The following is a 14,076-nucleotide window of genomic DNA, read 5'->3' on the forward strand; positions in this document are numbered from 1 at the left end:
TCTACCACCCCACCCGGCTCTTTTTACACCACAGTACACCTGCCTCCCCTCAAAAGATTCCAAAATGGTGACGGTAATGATTCCATCTAATAAGTACTACTCACTTACCTATTACCACAGTGAATATCCACCTTGTAGATACTCTACACATTTAGGTCTTCACCACAACTCTACCAACTCTACCAGGTAGCTGTTCTCATCTCCATTTTACAGATGAGGAAACTGAGGCTTACAGAAGTTAAACGTCTGGTCCAAGGTTAGTGGCTAGTGAGCAATAAAATCCGGGCTGTGTGGTTGCAAGGCCATTCTTATTCCCCTACAATGAACATAATTTCTAAGGAGGCACTCTACACAGACCCTTGCTGTTGGCACAGGGAGTGAGGGGTCCTCTTATTCTCCTGATCCACGCTCCCGAGTGCAGCTTGGTTCCCGCGTGCCTCCTCTGGGAAGCCTGCTATGGGCCCTCCTCAGCCCACAGGGTCTCCCTATTGGTCCTGCCTGCTGTCCACATTTGCAGGTAGCTCTTTTCTTAGCTGAGACCTGCCTCCCTGCTGGCCTGGCAGTTTCTTCAGGGTGAGGTTGGATTTTGTACCTTCCTGGCATCCAGAGTGGCTTGCTGCTGGCTGCTTAAAGAGTGTGGGAGGATTCGGCTGAGGGCTGTGCATGGGGAATTGGCAACGGCAGGGAGGCAGGCAGAGGCCAAACAGGAGATGCAGGGCGGAAGGATGAGCATCAAGGTCCTGGAAGAGCAGGACGGAGTGGGAAATGCCCCACTCCAAATGTTCTGCTCAAGAAGGCCCTCTTTGGGGTGGGGGATGGGCTGAAGAGGCTTGTCCACACCCTGTCTCTCTGCCAACTCCAGTCCCTCAGTTTCTTCATCTGTACAGTGGGGATAGAAAGGCCTTAGGCTGAACAGGGTGGAGAGGGATGTGCAATGGGACTGTGCACGTGCATTATAACCCTCTCACCACAAACATGCAGGGGCAGCTCCCCATGCCTAGGGCCCTGGAGTCCAGCAGAGTCAAGGGCTGTGGGATGGCCTCGAGGGAAGGAGGTGGGGAAGGCTCAGAAGGACACCAGGATAACCTCAGAGGATGAGTGCAGGAAGAAATAATAGTAATAGGTTGAAAGAAATAGGCTTTATTGAGTACCTAAGTCTAGGATCTCTGCTCAGTACCCTACATTATGTCATTTAATCATCACACTCTGTAAAGTAGGTTTCATTTTCCACATTGTTATAGAAGTGGAAAATGAGGCTCAGAAAGTTGAGAGGTTGGCCTCGGGCCCATCTCTGGGAAGCGGCGAGCCAGGGCTGACCAGCTCTGACTCTGGAGCCCACACCCTGAGTGTCTGAGCTCTAGCCCGGAACTGTGTATGGGCAGTGAGGCCCCCAAATATGGGGGCTTCGGATGTCATGGGGGCAAATTCCTTGTTTTACCAATGAGGAGGGTGACATTCCAAAAGGAGGTGTCTGCCTCAAAATCAAGTAAGAAGTGCTGGCAGAAAATGCTAGAAAGCAAACCTTGTCCTTATGCTCCTTCCCCAGGACTGCAGGGGGGCTTGTACCATGAGGATTTGTACTGGATGCTGCCACACAGGAAGAGCTGCCCGCCCTGCCAGGGACTGTGGGGTTCTGCTCTTCATCACCCAAGGACGGCCTCCTTTCTGCCGCTTCTCTCTGTGGTGCTTTGGGGCGCCCTGCTGTGGGCCGGCTCCTTCCCTGACCTGGCCCGGGGAGCAGGGACCTTCACCCTAGGGGTGCTGGGCCCCTGGGACTGTGACCCCATCTTTGCCCAGGCCCTCCCCAGTGTGGCTGCCCAGCTGGCTATAGACCGAGCCAATCAAGACTCCTCATTGGTGCTAGGCTCACAGCTGGCTTCCGTGGTCCTTCCCACAGGCTGTGACACCCCTCATGCCCTGGCCACTTTCCTGGCCCACAGGAACACCGTAGCTGCTTTTGTGGGCCCTGTGAATCCTGGTTACTGTGCGGCGGCAGCCCTGCTGGCCCAAGGCTGGGGCAAGACCCTCTTCTCCTGGGTGTGCGGGGCTCCAGAGGGAGGAGGGGAGCTGGTGCCCACCTTGCCTTCGGCTGCCCACGTGCTGCTGTCTGTCATGAGACACTTTGGCTGGGCTCGTGTGGCCATTGTGTCCTCCCACCAGGACATCTGGGTGGCCACAGCCCGGCAGGTGGCCATGACTCTCAGGACGCATGGGCTGCCAGTGGGGCTGGTGACTTTGCTGGGACCTGGGGAGCAGGGGGCCACGGAGGTCCTGAGGCAGCTCTGCAGCGTGGATGGCCTGAAAAGTAAGTGTACTGGGTGTCTTCCGCCTGCGGGCTGCATGGACTTCATATGGCTGCTGACGGGGAGTTTCCTCTGCATAAGACTCTAGGCTAAGCACTTGGCAAGGACCCTCCATTTAATCTCACAGTAGCCCCAGAGCTAGTCCTGCTGAGGTCTGTACTTTGCAGCTCAGAGAAGGTAAGTAACTTGCCCAAGTCATACAGCTGGCAAGTGGTGAGACTGGATTTTGAGTTCTGATTAAAGCTTTAGTTGCAGGGGGGCGGGAGGCAAGGGCTTTCTCTCATCTTGCCTGGTACAAGGAAGGAAGGAGAGTGAAGCAGTACCTGAGCCAAGCAAGGGAGCTGAAGTCAGAACCTCCACACTGTGGCCCATTTGGGTCAAAGAAACTAATTTAGTGAATCAGGACTAGCATTATAGAAAAGAAAGAAGGAGTATGGAATAGAAAGAGAGAAGAAGGGAACTCAATAGTATAGAATAAACTAGAATGGAATAAAAGTAGGGAAAATCAAATTCAGTGCAGGTATTGGGGAAGTGTCACTCCATAAAACTTCCAGTTTTGTGAGTGTGCTTAAGTCATGAACTCAGCTTTGTGAGGTAAACGAGATAAGGTGTGTTTCTCACTGTTGGACCCTGGTAATACCATTAGCTAGCCGCTGAGGCCACATGCTGTGTTCTGTGTTTGAGGGACCTGAGGCTAGTGCTGGTGAGGAGGGGGGCAAGTGGCCAGCCTCTGAGCTTGTGTGGCCGGTTAGCTGGGTAGAGCTGAGTGGAGAGTGAGATCTGGCCCGGGTGGGCCCGCCACCCCCTCAGGAATGGTGCCTCACTTCTCTGAGCCCCAGTTTTCCTGAAGGTAAAATGGAGATAATGCAAGCCACCTCACAGGGTCATGAGGAGCAGATGTATATGACCAAACACTTTGTAAACACTTGATGCAACCTCAAGCCACAGCACTGCTCTGGGTCTGACGCTGGCTGGCTCTGGGGATGTGGGGAGGAACTGGCCAGGCAATGGGGAGCTTGTGTCTGGCAGGAGCTGTTCTCCATGGGAGTGGGGAGGGCTTGACAGAGGAGGTGACATCAGGGCAGGGCCTGGAAATGAGGGGAAAGGCATTCCAAGCAGAGGGAGTAGCTAGTGCTAGGTCGCATGTTAATGGGACTAAGAGAATGCATGGTTCTGTTCTGTGCACCTAGAGCACAGTGACAGTGGGTGGAAGAAACCTCATCAGACTTTCTCCACCCCTGTTGCAAGGGCCTGAGTTTCAACCATGTTGCTGGCTTTCAGAGCTAGGAAGCAGAGTGGTTAGAGACACATTCTCTGGATTCAGGTTGCCAGAGTCTCACCTCTTATCAGCTGTGTGACCTTAGGCAAGTCACCAAACCTGTCTGTGTTATAGTGTCCTCATCAATGACATGAGGCTAATAAAAGCCCTTACATCAGAGGGTGAGGAGATGGACTAGTGCAGTAAAGGGCTTAGAACAGTGCTCAGCACACAGTGAGCATGACTTGCAATCAATCAGTGCAAGCTTTTCCCAGTCAATGGCTTCCTCCCCAGTTGTGTGGACCAGCTTGCCCTTGTGGCCAACTCAGAACAGCACCTCCAACTCCTGAGAGGGCATTTTGCTGAGAAACCAGAGCTAGCACCAGGCAGAGCAGAGGGGACAAAGAAAGCCCTAGTCTGTTTTCACCAAGTCCTAGTGGGTGCCTCTCCAGGGGTCCTCTCACTATTCTTAGATGGGGAGGGCTCATGGTCCATGGCCCACATAGCGTGACCACCCAGGGGCTCAGCAGAGGCTGGGGTTCTAGGCTCTTGCACATGACCAGGGATCTTCAGGCCCCAGCAAGGAGACCCTCAGCCTTCCCTTGTGGCTCCATTTTCCTGGGTTTTCTGGAGAAAGGGATTGCAGTAGGAACCTGGGCCACATACAAAACAACTGTGGCCCCTTTTTCGCTGCAGTTGTGGCCCTTGCCAGGGACCCAAGTGGGGAAGAGAAAAATTATGCAGAGGACTCTTAACCTTGGGTAAAGTGCTCTCTTCTGCTCTGGGTGTCTGGGGGTGAAACTGGCTGCTGTATCAGTAAGGGCCTATTTCTCTTACTAAGGCAAAGGAGAATGTATTCAGGTCTGCTTAGACCAGGGCCACAGTTGAGATTACGAGCTGGTGGTGAATGAATAGACAAAATGTGGTTTATCTGTACAGTGGAATAGTATGCAGCCATCAAAATGGATGGCATACTGGTAGATGCTACTACAGGGATAAGCCTAGAAAACTTTATGCTAAGTGAAAGAAGCCGGACACAACACACAATGTAGTATATGATTCCACTTATATGAAATCTCCAGAACAGGTAAATCCATATGGACAGAAAACAGGTAAGTGGTTGACTGGGGCTAGGGGAAGGGAGGAATGAGAAATGACTGCTTTGTGGCACAGGGGTTCTTTTTGAGATGATAAAATGTTCTAGAATTAACAAGTGGTAATGGTTGTGCAATTTTGTGTATATGCTAAAACCACTGAATTGAACCCTTTTTAAAAGGGTGAATTTTATGGTATATAAATTATCTTGTTTTTAAAAATCTTAAAAAAAAAAAAAGGTTTACAAGCCAGGTTCAGATCCTGGCTCCACCACCATAGTGGTTTTGTATCTGGGGGCCACTTAGCCCCTCTGTGCCTTGGTTTCCTGATCTAAAGTAGAAGTCATGATAATCATACTTCTTAGTGCTATTAGATTGATTAACTAAATGTTCATAAAAGTACTTTAGGACAACAGAGTAAGCTATCAATAAATATTAGCAACTGTCAGAGCCAGAGGCACAGAGGAAGTGTGGGAAGTTGGTCAAAACTATTGGGTGGGCAGGCTGGACGGGACATATTGATCAACCTATCCTCAGTCAAGGGGATTTTTTTTAGCAGGTTGAAGCTAGATTTGGTGACCTTGGCTGTCACTCTAACGGAGGGAGTAGGAGCGAATGAAAGGGAAAGTCTGCCTTTCCCCAGACTGATAAGGAGGGGAGGGGGCTGGGAAGTGGCAGCAGAGTCAGGTAGGGGGTGGACCTGAGAGTTCCGAGCAGCTCTCCAGGGCCACAGAATTCCGGGCCATAGGGAAGGCCTGAAGGCAAGTCTGCCCCCTCTGCCCCCAGTTGTGGTGCTGTGCATGCACTCGGCACTCCTGGGGGGCTCCGAGCAGACCACCCTGCTGAGCCGAGCGGGGGCCCAGGGCCTGGCGGATGGGAGGCTGGTCTTCCTGCCCTACGACACCATGCTCTTCGCCTTGCCCTACCGCAACCGCTCCTACCCGGCCCTTGGGGACAGTGGGCCCCTGCAGGAGGTCTATGATGCAGTGCTCACCATCAGCCTGGAGTCCGGCCCTGTGGACAAGGCCTTTGAAGCTGCCAAGGCCAGTGGAGAGGTGGCTGCCCACCTGCAGCCAGAACAGGTAGGTCAGTGCAGACCCTCACAGGTCCCAAAGTGTGTGGCCACAGGCACTGTGTGTGTGCCCCTCACCCACTCTAGGCCTTCCTGGCCCAGGCCAGCCACCCACCTGGCCAACTAGTCCCTCCTCTCTGGGCACATGAGCTGTCCCTATGGAAGGATGCATCTCTGCCTAGTCCCTGGGTGCACTCTCTCTCCATCTCTTTCCACTGCTCATGTGCGTGTATGTGCGCGTGCACGGGTGTGCGTATGTGTATCTCTCTCTCTTCCTTCTCACATTATTCACTCTTTTGGCCTGCCTTGAGAGTTCACCTTTTCTTGTGTCTCTTTCTTTTGCTTCTATTTTTCTATCTTCAACTTAATTCCTCTAATTCTCATTTCTGGCTCAGCTATTCTTTCTCTTGCAGACATTCTTCCTCTCCTTTTTCTGCACCTTTGTGGCAAATTGTGAAAATCAGAAGGAGAGAGTGTCAGGAGCCCAGGAGAACGGGAGTGTCTGAAACCACTGCTGTGGCCTTGTGTTGACGGTGATGGCTGCCCACTTGGTTTTGGCTTGTGGGACTCAGCTGCTTGAGTCTCCCTGTGGATGTCAGCTTCTCGGTGATGAGACAATAGCGTCTGGAGTGGGTGACAGGGATGCAGATGCTGAGGGAGGCTCATGCCACCACTCAGTCCCTCATGTGTGCCATTGCACCAGGCGTTAGGGGCAGTGATGGGCAAGGCAGGCCTGGCCTTTGGGGAGCCTCCATTCTGTGAGGGCCAGACAGACAATAACCAAGCAACCCAATAACCGAATTCAAATAGTGATAGTGTCGCCAAGAAAATAAAACAGGATAAAGTAACGGAGAGTGGCCAGGATGGAATAGGTGTCAAGAGCGAGGGTGGGCAGGCAGAAAAGCCCACTCCGAGGAAATTGCACTTATGCCAAGCTCTGAATGATGAGAAGGCAGCCAGTTGAGCATCTGGAGGAAGAACAACCAGGCAGAGGAAACAGCAAGTGCAAAGGCCCAGAGGCAGAGTGAGCGTCAATGACTAGAGAACAGGAGGGGAGTGTGGAGGGGCTGGGCTGTCACAAGTGATGGGGAGAGAGATCTGACATGAGCTTGGGGCCTGATCGTGTGAGGCAGTATAAGCCGGGGTAAGGAGTCTGAATTTATCATAGTGAAATGAGAAATCATCAATGGGTTTTAAGTAAGAAATGATTTGATTTATGTTTTTAAAAAGTCACTTGGTCTGCTGTGTGGGGAGTGGCCTGAAGAGGGTCAGAGGAGGCAAGGAGGTCAGGACCCTGAGGAGGCTCCTTGTGGTCCAGGTGAAGAGGGAGGGGGGCTTGGTTTCAGGTGGCAGGAGCAGAGGTGGTGCGAAGTCACCTGGGCTGGGAATAAATTCTGAAACAAAGCCAAAATTTTCGATGATGAACTGGAAGAGAGAAAGAGAATAGTTGGGAACCAAGCTGAGGCTCGAGAATCCGGGCAGCTGGTAGTTCCATTTCCTAAAATGCAGGAGTAGGGTTCGGTGTGGTGGAACCAGGCAGACCTTTGTAAGACCAGGTTTGGACATAGGAGATTCATCAGAGCTGGTGGCGGTGGTGGCTGCCACCATACTGATGGCTGTGGAGGCTAAGTCTGCTGCCAGGGGACCAAGGCAATGGTGGGACCACAGAGGGGACTGTGTGGGGTGCTGCCAGGGGACCAAGGCAATGGTGGGACCACAGAGGGGACTGTGTGGGGTGCTGGGGGTGCTGGGGGATGATAATCCAGACAACTGCTGCTGGCAGGAGAGCTGTGCCATGGGGCTATGGAGTTGAGGGACCTTCTCTCCCACAGGTGTCCCCACTCTTTGGAACCATCTACGATGCTGTTGTCCTGCTGGCCCATGCTCTGAACCGCTCAGAGAGCCATGGGGCAGGACTTCTGGGGGCCCGCTTAGGGGCCCGCACAGGGGCTCTGAATGTGGCTGGCTTTAGCCAGAGGATCCAGACGGATGAGAAAGGCAGGAGGCTGGCTCAGTATGTCATTTTGGACACAGACGGTCGTGGGAGCCAGCTGGTCCCCACCCATATCCTGGACACAGGCACATGGCAAGTGCAGCCCCTGGGCAGGGCCATACACTTTCCAGGAGGGGCCCCTCCTGCGCGCGACTCCAGCTGCTGGTTTGATCCCAATACGCTCTGCATGAGAGGTAACTCATCATCCATCCACCATTCATTAAGGCTTTCTATGTGGACAGTCATGTGAGGCGCAGGAACAGGTGCAAAGAAAAGAGCTGAGACCCGTTGGGAAGTCTGAGCCGACAGTTGGGAAGCGCTGGGGAAGACTAGCTGAGCAGGGCTAAACCGCAGAGCACAGTCCCATCTCTCAGCTCTCCTAAACTTCCCGGCAGCCTTATGATGAACCATTATCCTCCACAGCCCCAGAGGAGAACAGAAGCTCAGTAAGGTTTAGTGACTTGCCCAAGGGCAAACAGGGAGGTGGTGTCTGATGGGCAGCCCAGACTTTGATCCCTCATGAAATTGCACTGACGTACATGTGCGAGGGCACATCGAGTGAACACACAAACGTGTCAGCAAATGTAACTGCACTGCCTGAGGCAGCCCTAGTTACAGTCACCACCACTTACCAGCAAATTCAGGTTTGGTCAGGCTTGCCTAGGTCCATGCCCCAGACCTTCAGTGGCCCCCCACCCCACTCATGACCTAGGCTCTACCCGTTCTTCCAGCCCCATCTCCCAACACTCCTCCTCTTTGCTTCTCTCCAACCATATGCTGTCCTTTCAGGCCTCCCCAGGCCCATGTGGTTTCCTCTTCTTGGACTACCCCCTGCCTTGTCTGGCTAAACCCTACCTATCCTTCTAGAACAGCTCTGCAGTCAGGGCTGGAGGCCCCTCCTCTGTGCTCCCCACAGCCCCTGGGTTCAGGGCTCTGTTCATAGGATGTGTGTCCTGTGCTGAGGAGGGCCAGTGCCAACTGTCCTCCACACTAGATGGCAGCTCGTAAGAAGCAGCCTTCACCCAATTGTTTCTTTGCCCTCTTTTCTTTCACAGATATTGAGGACCTACTATGTACCAGGCACTGTGCTCATCCCCAGCACAGGGATATAGGAGTGAATGAGACAACACAGAGCTGCCCTCATAGAACTGATTTTGATGATCAGCCCTTGGGCCTGTTCTCCAAGGGCTTCTGTCTGGTGCAGAGACAGGGACAGCCAGAGACAACACCACATGGTGTGGTCCCAGCCATGACAGGGGCAGCCAGGGGCTGATGGAGCCTACAGATCTTTACAAACTCCTTCTCCATTAGCCCTGGCTTACAGACTTCACTCTTTGACACGTTCTAATGAATTTATTCAACAAATCAATCAGCCAACGTTTATTGAGCATCCACTGTGTCCTAAGCTTGGCCCTGCAATGGCAGATAAGATTCCAGGCCACTGCCAGCCCCTGTGATGGGGGCCAGGGCTGAGGGCAAGTGCTCTAAGGCCCCAAGAGGGGACCCCAAGGGGTGGTGGGAACCTGAGCAGCAGCACCAGCCTCAGGATTTCTCTCCTCTCAGGGATCCAAAAACAGCCACTCACCCTCCAGCGCAGGACTGTCATGGGTATCACCAGAGCGGCTGGCCGGGTACCGTGGATAGAGAGACCAGACAGCATATGCTTAGGGCTGCAGTCTGCACTGGTGCTGACTAGCTGTATGACCTTGCACAAGCTGTGTACCCTCTCTGAGTCTCCACTTGTCATCTGTAATTAGGAACAAAGACCCAGCACCCTCATCTGCCAGCCCTTGCACGTGGGATGGGGCAGACCCCAAGACCAGGCCTCATATTTCCAAGGGAATGGGAAGGGGCTACACGGTCACATGTCCTCAGTGAGCACCACTGCTCCAGGTGGCGCCTAGGAACCCAGGACCAGCCGGACGTGTCCCGCCCAGGGCTGGCTTCTGTGCTTCCTATGGCTCGGGGTCTTGTTGGCTAGAGGATGTGCAACAGTCTTTGTTTTCTCTGTTTCTATCTTAGAATGTTGCACCTTAAAGATTCATTTATTCGCATCTCCTTCAGCCTCTGCCTCATTCTTTGGTGCCCTTTGGCAACAAGACCCCTTGAAACAGTTGTCCAGCTCATGGGACTGAATGTTACCTCCCTTCTCCTCTTGAATCCTCCCCACTGACCCTCCCACCACTCTCTCAACATGAGCTGTCCTATCAAGGCCTCCCGTGGCCTCCACGCGGCTGGCCGGGGCCCAGGGCCAGCTGTTAGTCTTTGCCTTGCTTGGCCAGAGAGCTGACCTTCCTGGGGCCGCACTCAGAGCCTCTCCAGGGCTCCCAGTTGCTGGCGCTCTTTCTCAGTTACCTTCTTTGTGGCTCTGACCTGTTAACATCAGCTCCTGTGGGCTCGGTGCTTTGAGCTTTGCTTCTGTCTGCACTCACTCCCTTGGTGTCTTATTCATTCTTGTGGCCCCAGAATGACTGCTCCAGCCTTGTTACCTCCTAAACTCTGTTATCTGGCCAAACTCCTACTTAATATGCCCTGAAGGATGCTACTAGATACTTGGATATCTAGTTGGCATCTCAAACTTGACATTGTCTGAAGCTGAACTCCTGACCTGCTCCCTACCCCGCCTCCCACTGTCTCCCCAGGGCAGGTCATGGCACCCTGTCTTCCCTGCGGCTCAGGTACCCTCTATGTCTGCACACCCCATGACTGGCCTGAAGGCTCAGTCTTTAGAAGTTGCCCAGAAGCGGAGCCCTCGCCCCACTCCACTGCCTCCCCAGGCCCTAGAACCCACCGGCTCTCATTAAATTGCTGCGGCAGCCTCCCAACAGGTGTCCACGCTTCTGCCTTGCTCCAGCACCTCCTGGCAGGGTGGAGGATCCTTGGGAAACAGTCAGACCTGGCATGCCCCTGCTCAGAACCCGCAGAGGCTCTGTGTCACCCCGAGTCGAGCCAGAGCGCTTTCCTGCGCAGACTTCGCTCCCCGCCCTCAGTCTCCTCCCACTGTCCCACGGTGCTCTGCCCTGCCCTCTGGCGCCCCACACGCTCCTGCTGTGTATCCTTTGTGCTTGCTGCCATCTAGGCCTGGGCACAGTTCTGCAGCACCCCTGTGCTTGTTCTCTCCCCTCCTCACAGCCAGACGGGAAGCTTCCCAGTGGGAAAGGCAGGATGGGGCAGAGGTTAGGAGTCCAGATGCCAGTGCAAAATTGCCTGGGTTTGAACCCAGACCCTACCACTCATGGACAGTTACTTATCTCTCTGTTTCTTCTTCCAAAAAGTCGTGATCATGACCGTACCTACTTCTAGAGGTCATTGTGCAGAATAACTGAGTTGAAATATAGAACTTCCTTAGAACAGGTGCTCAGTGCCATACAGGGAACACTGCTATAACGAGCTCTATGAGGTATTTGCTGCTATTATTATGATCTGGGCTTAACTCAGACAGGGGGCTTGAGCAGGGGGCAGACAGAACAGTGTTATCTTCCTACAAAAGGGCAGGCAGGAGGGAGGAAGGTGAGGAAGGAAGGAGAGGGCCCCTGTTCTGCGGCAGCAGAAGTCAGTGTCCTCTCTCTAGCATGGCTTTGGGCATTTTGCCACGTCACCAGTTCAGGCTGATCCCAGGGTTGCCCATGCAAAGTAGCCCTTCCCATCTTGACCAGCTGTCCCAAGCGGCCTCTTTACATTCACTTCCTGGCATGAGGGCTGGAAACTTGGATCCCGTGCAAGGAGGGCTCTCCTACAAGTCAGAGTGAAGGACAGACACTGAAACTGGCTGCCAAAACAGGTAGAGAGCTGGCCAGCATGGGGGTGTGTAAGGAGAAGTAGCTTAACAATTGACAAGAAAGGAGTTTTTATTCAGCTCCTGCCCTGTTCAGGCCCTGTGTTAGGAGCCAAAGACACACACAGGCCCTGCTATCTGGCTGCTCTCAGTCTGAAGTAAGGGGCAGACAAAAGGCCATAGTGTGACTAGGACTGTAGCGGGGTCTGCGCAGGGTCCACTGGGTCCGGGACAGAGAGCCAGAGCCAGAGACCCAGAGAGCAGTCTGTGAATCAGTATCTGTGTGTCACGAACAGTGTAGAGGTAGGACCTTCCCTGCAGGGGACCATTCTGAACCTCACTGGGGAGAGTGCTGGACTGGGGTTTGTGTCCCCATTTCCCAGAGGAGGGCCAAGGAGCAGGTGCAGGAGCTCAGGGGGGTGTCTATCTTCCTTGGGTGGTTGTTACCATTAGGACTCATCTCCGCACTGGCTGCCCCACAGGTGAGCAGCCCCCAGGCAGTCTCCTCGCTCTGGCCCTGACCTGTGTCCTGGTGCTAGCTGGTGGGGCCTTCATGTGCCTTATCAGGTGAGAACCTGAGCCTTGTTCTGCCCTTCTGTCTGCTCCCATCCCACCCCACAAGCCCCCTCCTGTGTGCACAGGCTTCAGGGGGCTTTCTCATCCTCCATCCCAGGACCTCAGGACCACCCAGCATCCCTGTCCAATCTAAAGCCTTGGTAGGGCCCTGTCAAGGTTGGGGTGCCTTCTGAGGAGATCCATCTGAGACGTGGGGAAGAAGCCTGGGGCCTCAGACAAGTCTCTGTCCATCCCTGAGCTTCAGGCTAAGCATCTGTACAGTGAGGGCTTGGCCCGGATGACCCCCAGGGCCTCTCAGCTTTGAAAACAATTCTCCCTGGATCTGAAGTCCTCTGAGCCTTGGCTACATCCAGGAGAGTCAGCGTCCCAGCCCCAGCCTTCACCCCAGGCTCTGGCTACTCATTGAGGCCTCCAGGTGACATGGGAACACAGAGGCTGGGGACCAGCAGGCACATCAGTCCAGGGGGTCCAGCCCCTGTTGGGGGGGCAGGGCTCAGTGATGCTCTTTCAGCCAGACTGGGACTGCTGGGGAGACAGGAAGGGGAACAGGGAGAGGAAGGGTGGGGCTCTGCGTAAGTCACAGGTCCAAGGGGCTAGACCGAGGAGGGAGTGACATTTATACTGTCCCCTCTGCCCTTTACTCTCTCACCTCCAGATTGGGCATCCAGCAGCTGCAGCTGGTGCGGGGCCCCCACCGGATCCTGCTGACAGCCGAAGAGCTCACCTTCATCCATCAGCCCCTGAGCAGACGGGTAGGTGGGGCAGGCACTAGGCTGGGTGGGCAGGCAGCTGACTGAGGCCTGGTCTCGGTTCCTGACCATATCTGCACCCCCCCCCCACCAGAGGCTGCTCATGGACAGTGTGAGTGAATCAAGAAGTGTGGTGGATGGCGGGAGCCTGAGGTCAGCGGCCCAGGGGTCAGCAAGGAGCCTGCCGGCCCCCCAGGAGCCCACCAACGTGGCCCTCTACCAGGTGAAGACCTCTGCCCACCCCCTGCCTCAGCCTGAGGAGCTGTAGTCGGTTTGGGAGGAGCTGAGGGAACCCACAGCCTCCTGGGCCTCTGTATGACCCACTCCTGTTACAGAACGGGAAACTGGCCTGAAGAGGGGCAGTGACTTCCCTGGGTCCCACAGCAAGTTGGCAACAAGGTAGAAGTGGGAAAGAGGACCCCCAACCCCCATGGTTCTCACCTTGGGGAGCCACCAGTTCCTGGCCACTTAGGCCAGGGCACTGCCAGCACGTCACTCCAGGGCCTCTCTCAGCACTGGGCTGGCCTAGGTCCACCACCTCCTGCCTGCTTCAGCAAGGGATAGTGAGGTCCCAGATTCCAAGGCCCTGCTGTGGGGGACAGGGCCTGGGCCACCAGCTAGCAGGGAGGCCAGAAAGTCAGAGGTTAGACCAGCAAGATTCTAATGTTTCTGAAGACACTGTGATTTCTCAGGTGCTATGTTCTCAAATTCTATACTTGGCTCATGCTCCAGTTCTCATATTCTGTGAGTCATATTCTGATGAGTCAAGCTAATTGCTTCTACAGGAAGTGACATGAGGCTCGTGCACCTTCTGTTCCACCTTCTCCCCAGGGGAATTCCATCTCTCTTCTATTCTGCTAAAAGGAGGCTTTAATGATGTACAAAGCATGTTTTGTCTGCATCTCTGACTTAGCTGACAGGCTGTGAGTGAGAGTGAGGAGACAGAAATCCATCAATGACAAGGGGAGAGAGGCCTAAGGTTACAGTGAGTCTGGGGCTGGCTGGGGCTTGGACAGAGCCCCAGTCCAAGGCTTTGCCTCTCCCACCCTCCTGCCTCCTACCCTAGAGTCCCTGGGTCACAGAGCCTGGCTCACTTCATGTGAGTTTGGGGTGGCATGGGTACCTGAGGCCTGCAGTGTAAAGCTGACCTTGATATCAGGAGTTAACATGCTTTATATCCATCATCTCATTAGCCCATCAGATGTGGGTGGGGGTATCATTCTCACTTACAGAATTGGAATAGGAGGCTTAGAGAA

General features: G+C 54.1%; 1 protein-coding gene across 1 annotated transcript in view; it reads left to right on the top strand.

Annotated features, from left to right (window-relative positions):
• LOC108398545 (guanylate cyclase D-like) overlaps nt 1-14,076 on the top strand; it is a 135,082-nt gene that overhangs the window by 97,276 nt on the left and 23,730 nt on the right. Inside the window, exons 2-7 of the mRNA XM_037010621.2 lie at nt 1,547-2,305; nt 5,442-5,737; nt 7,560-7,914; nt 11,978-12,062; nt 12,727-12,823; nt 12,915-13,043. Coding sequence (XP_036866516.1) covers nt 1,547-2,305; nt 5,442-5,737; nt 7,560-7,914; nt 11,978-12,062; nt 12,727-12,823; nt 12,915-13,043 — 1,721 coding nt within the window. The remainder of the gene's footprint in view (nt 1-1,546; nt 2,306-5,441; nt 5,738-7,559; nt 7,915-11,977; nt 12,063-12,726; nt 12,824-12,914; nt 13,044-14,076) is intronic.

Source organism: Manis javanica, chromosome 11 (assembly GCF_040802235.1).
Source record: "Manis javanica isolate MJ-LG chromosome 11, MJ_LKY, whole genome shotgun sequence".
In the NCBI taxonomy this organism is placed as follows: Eukaryota; Metazoa; Chordata; class Mammalia; order Pholidota; family Manidae; genus Manis; species Manis javanica.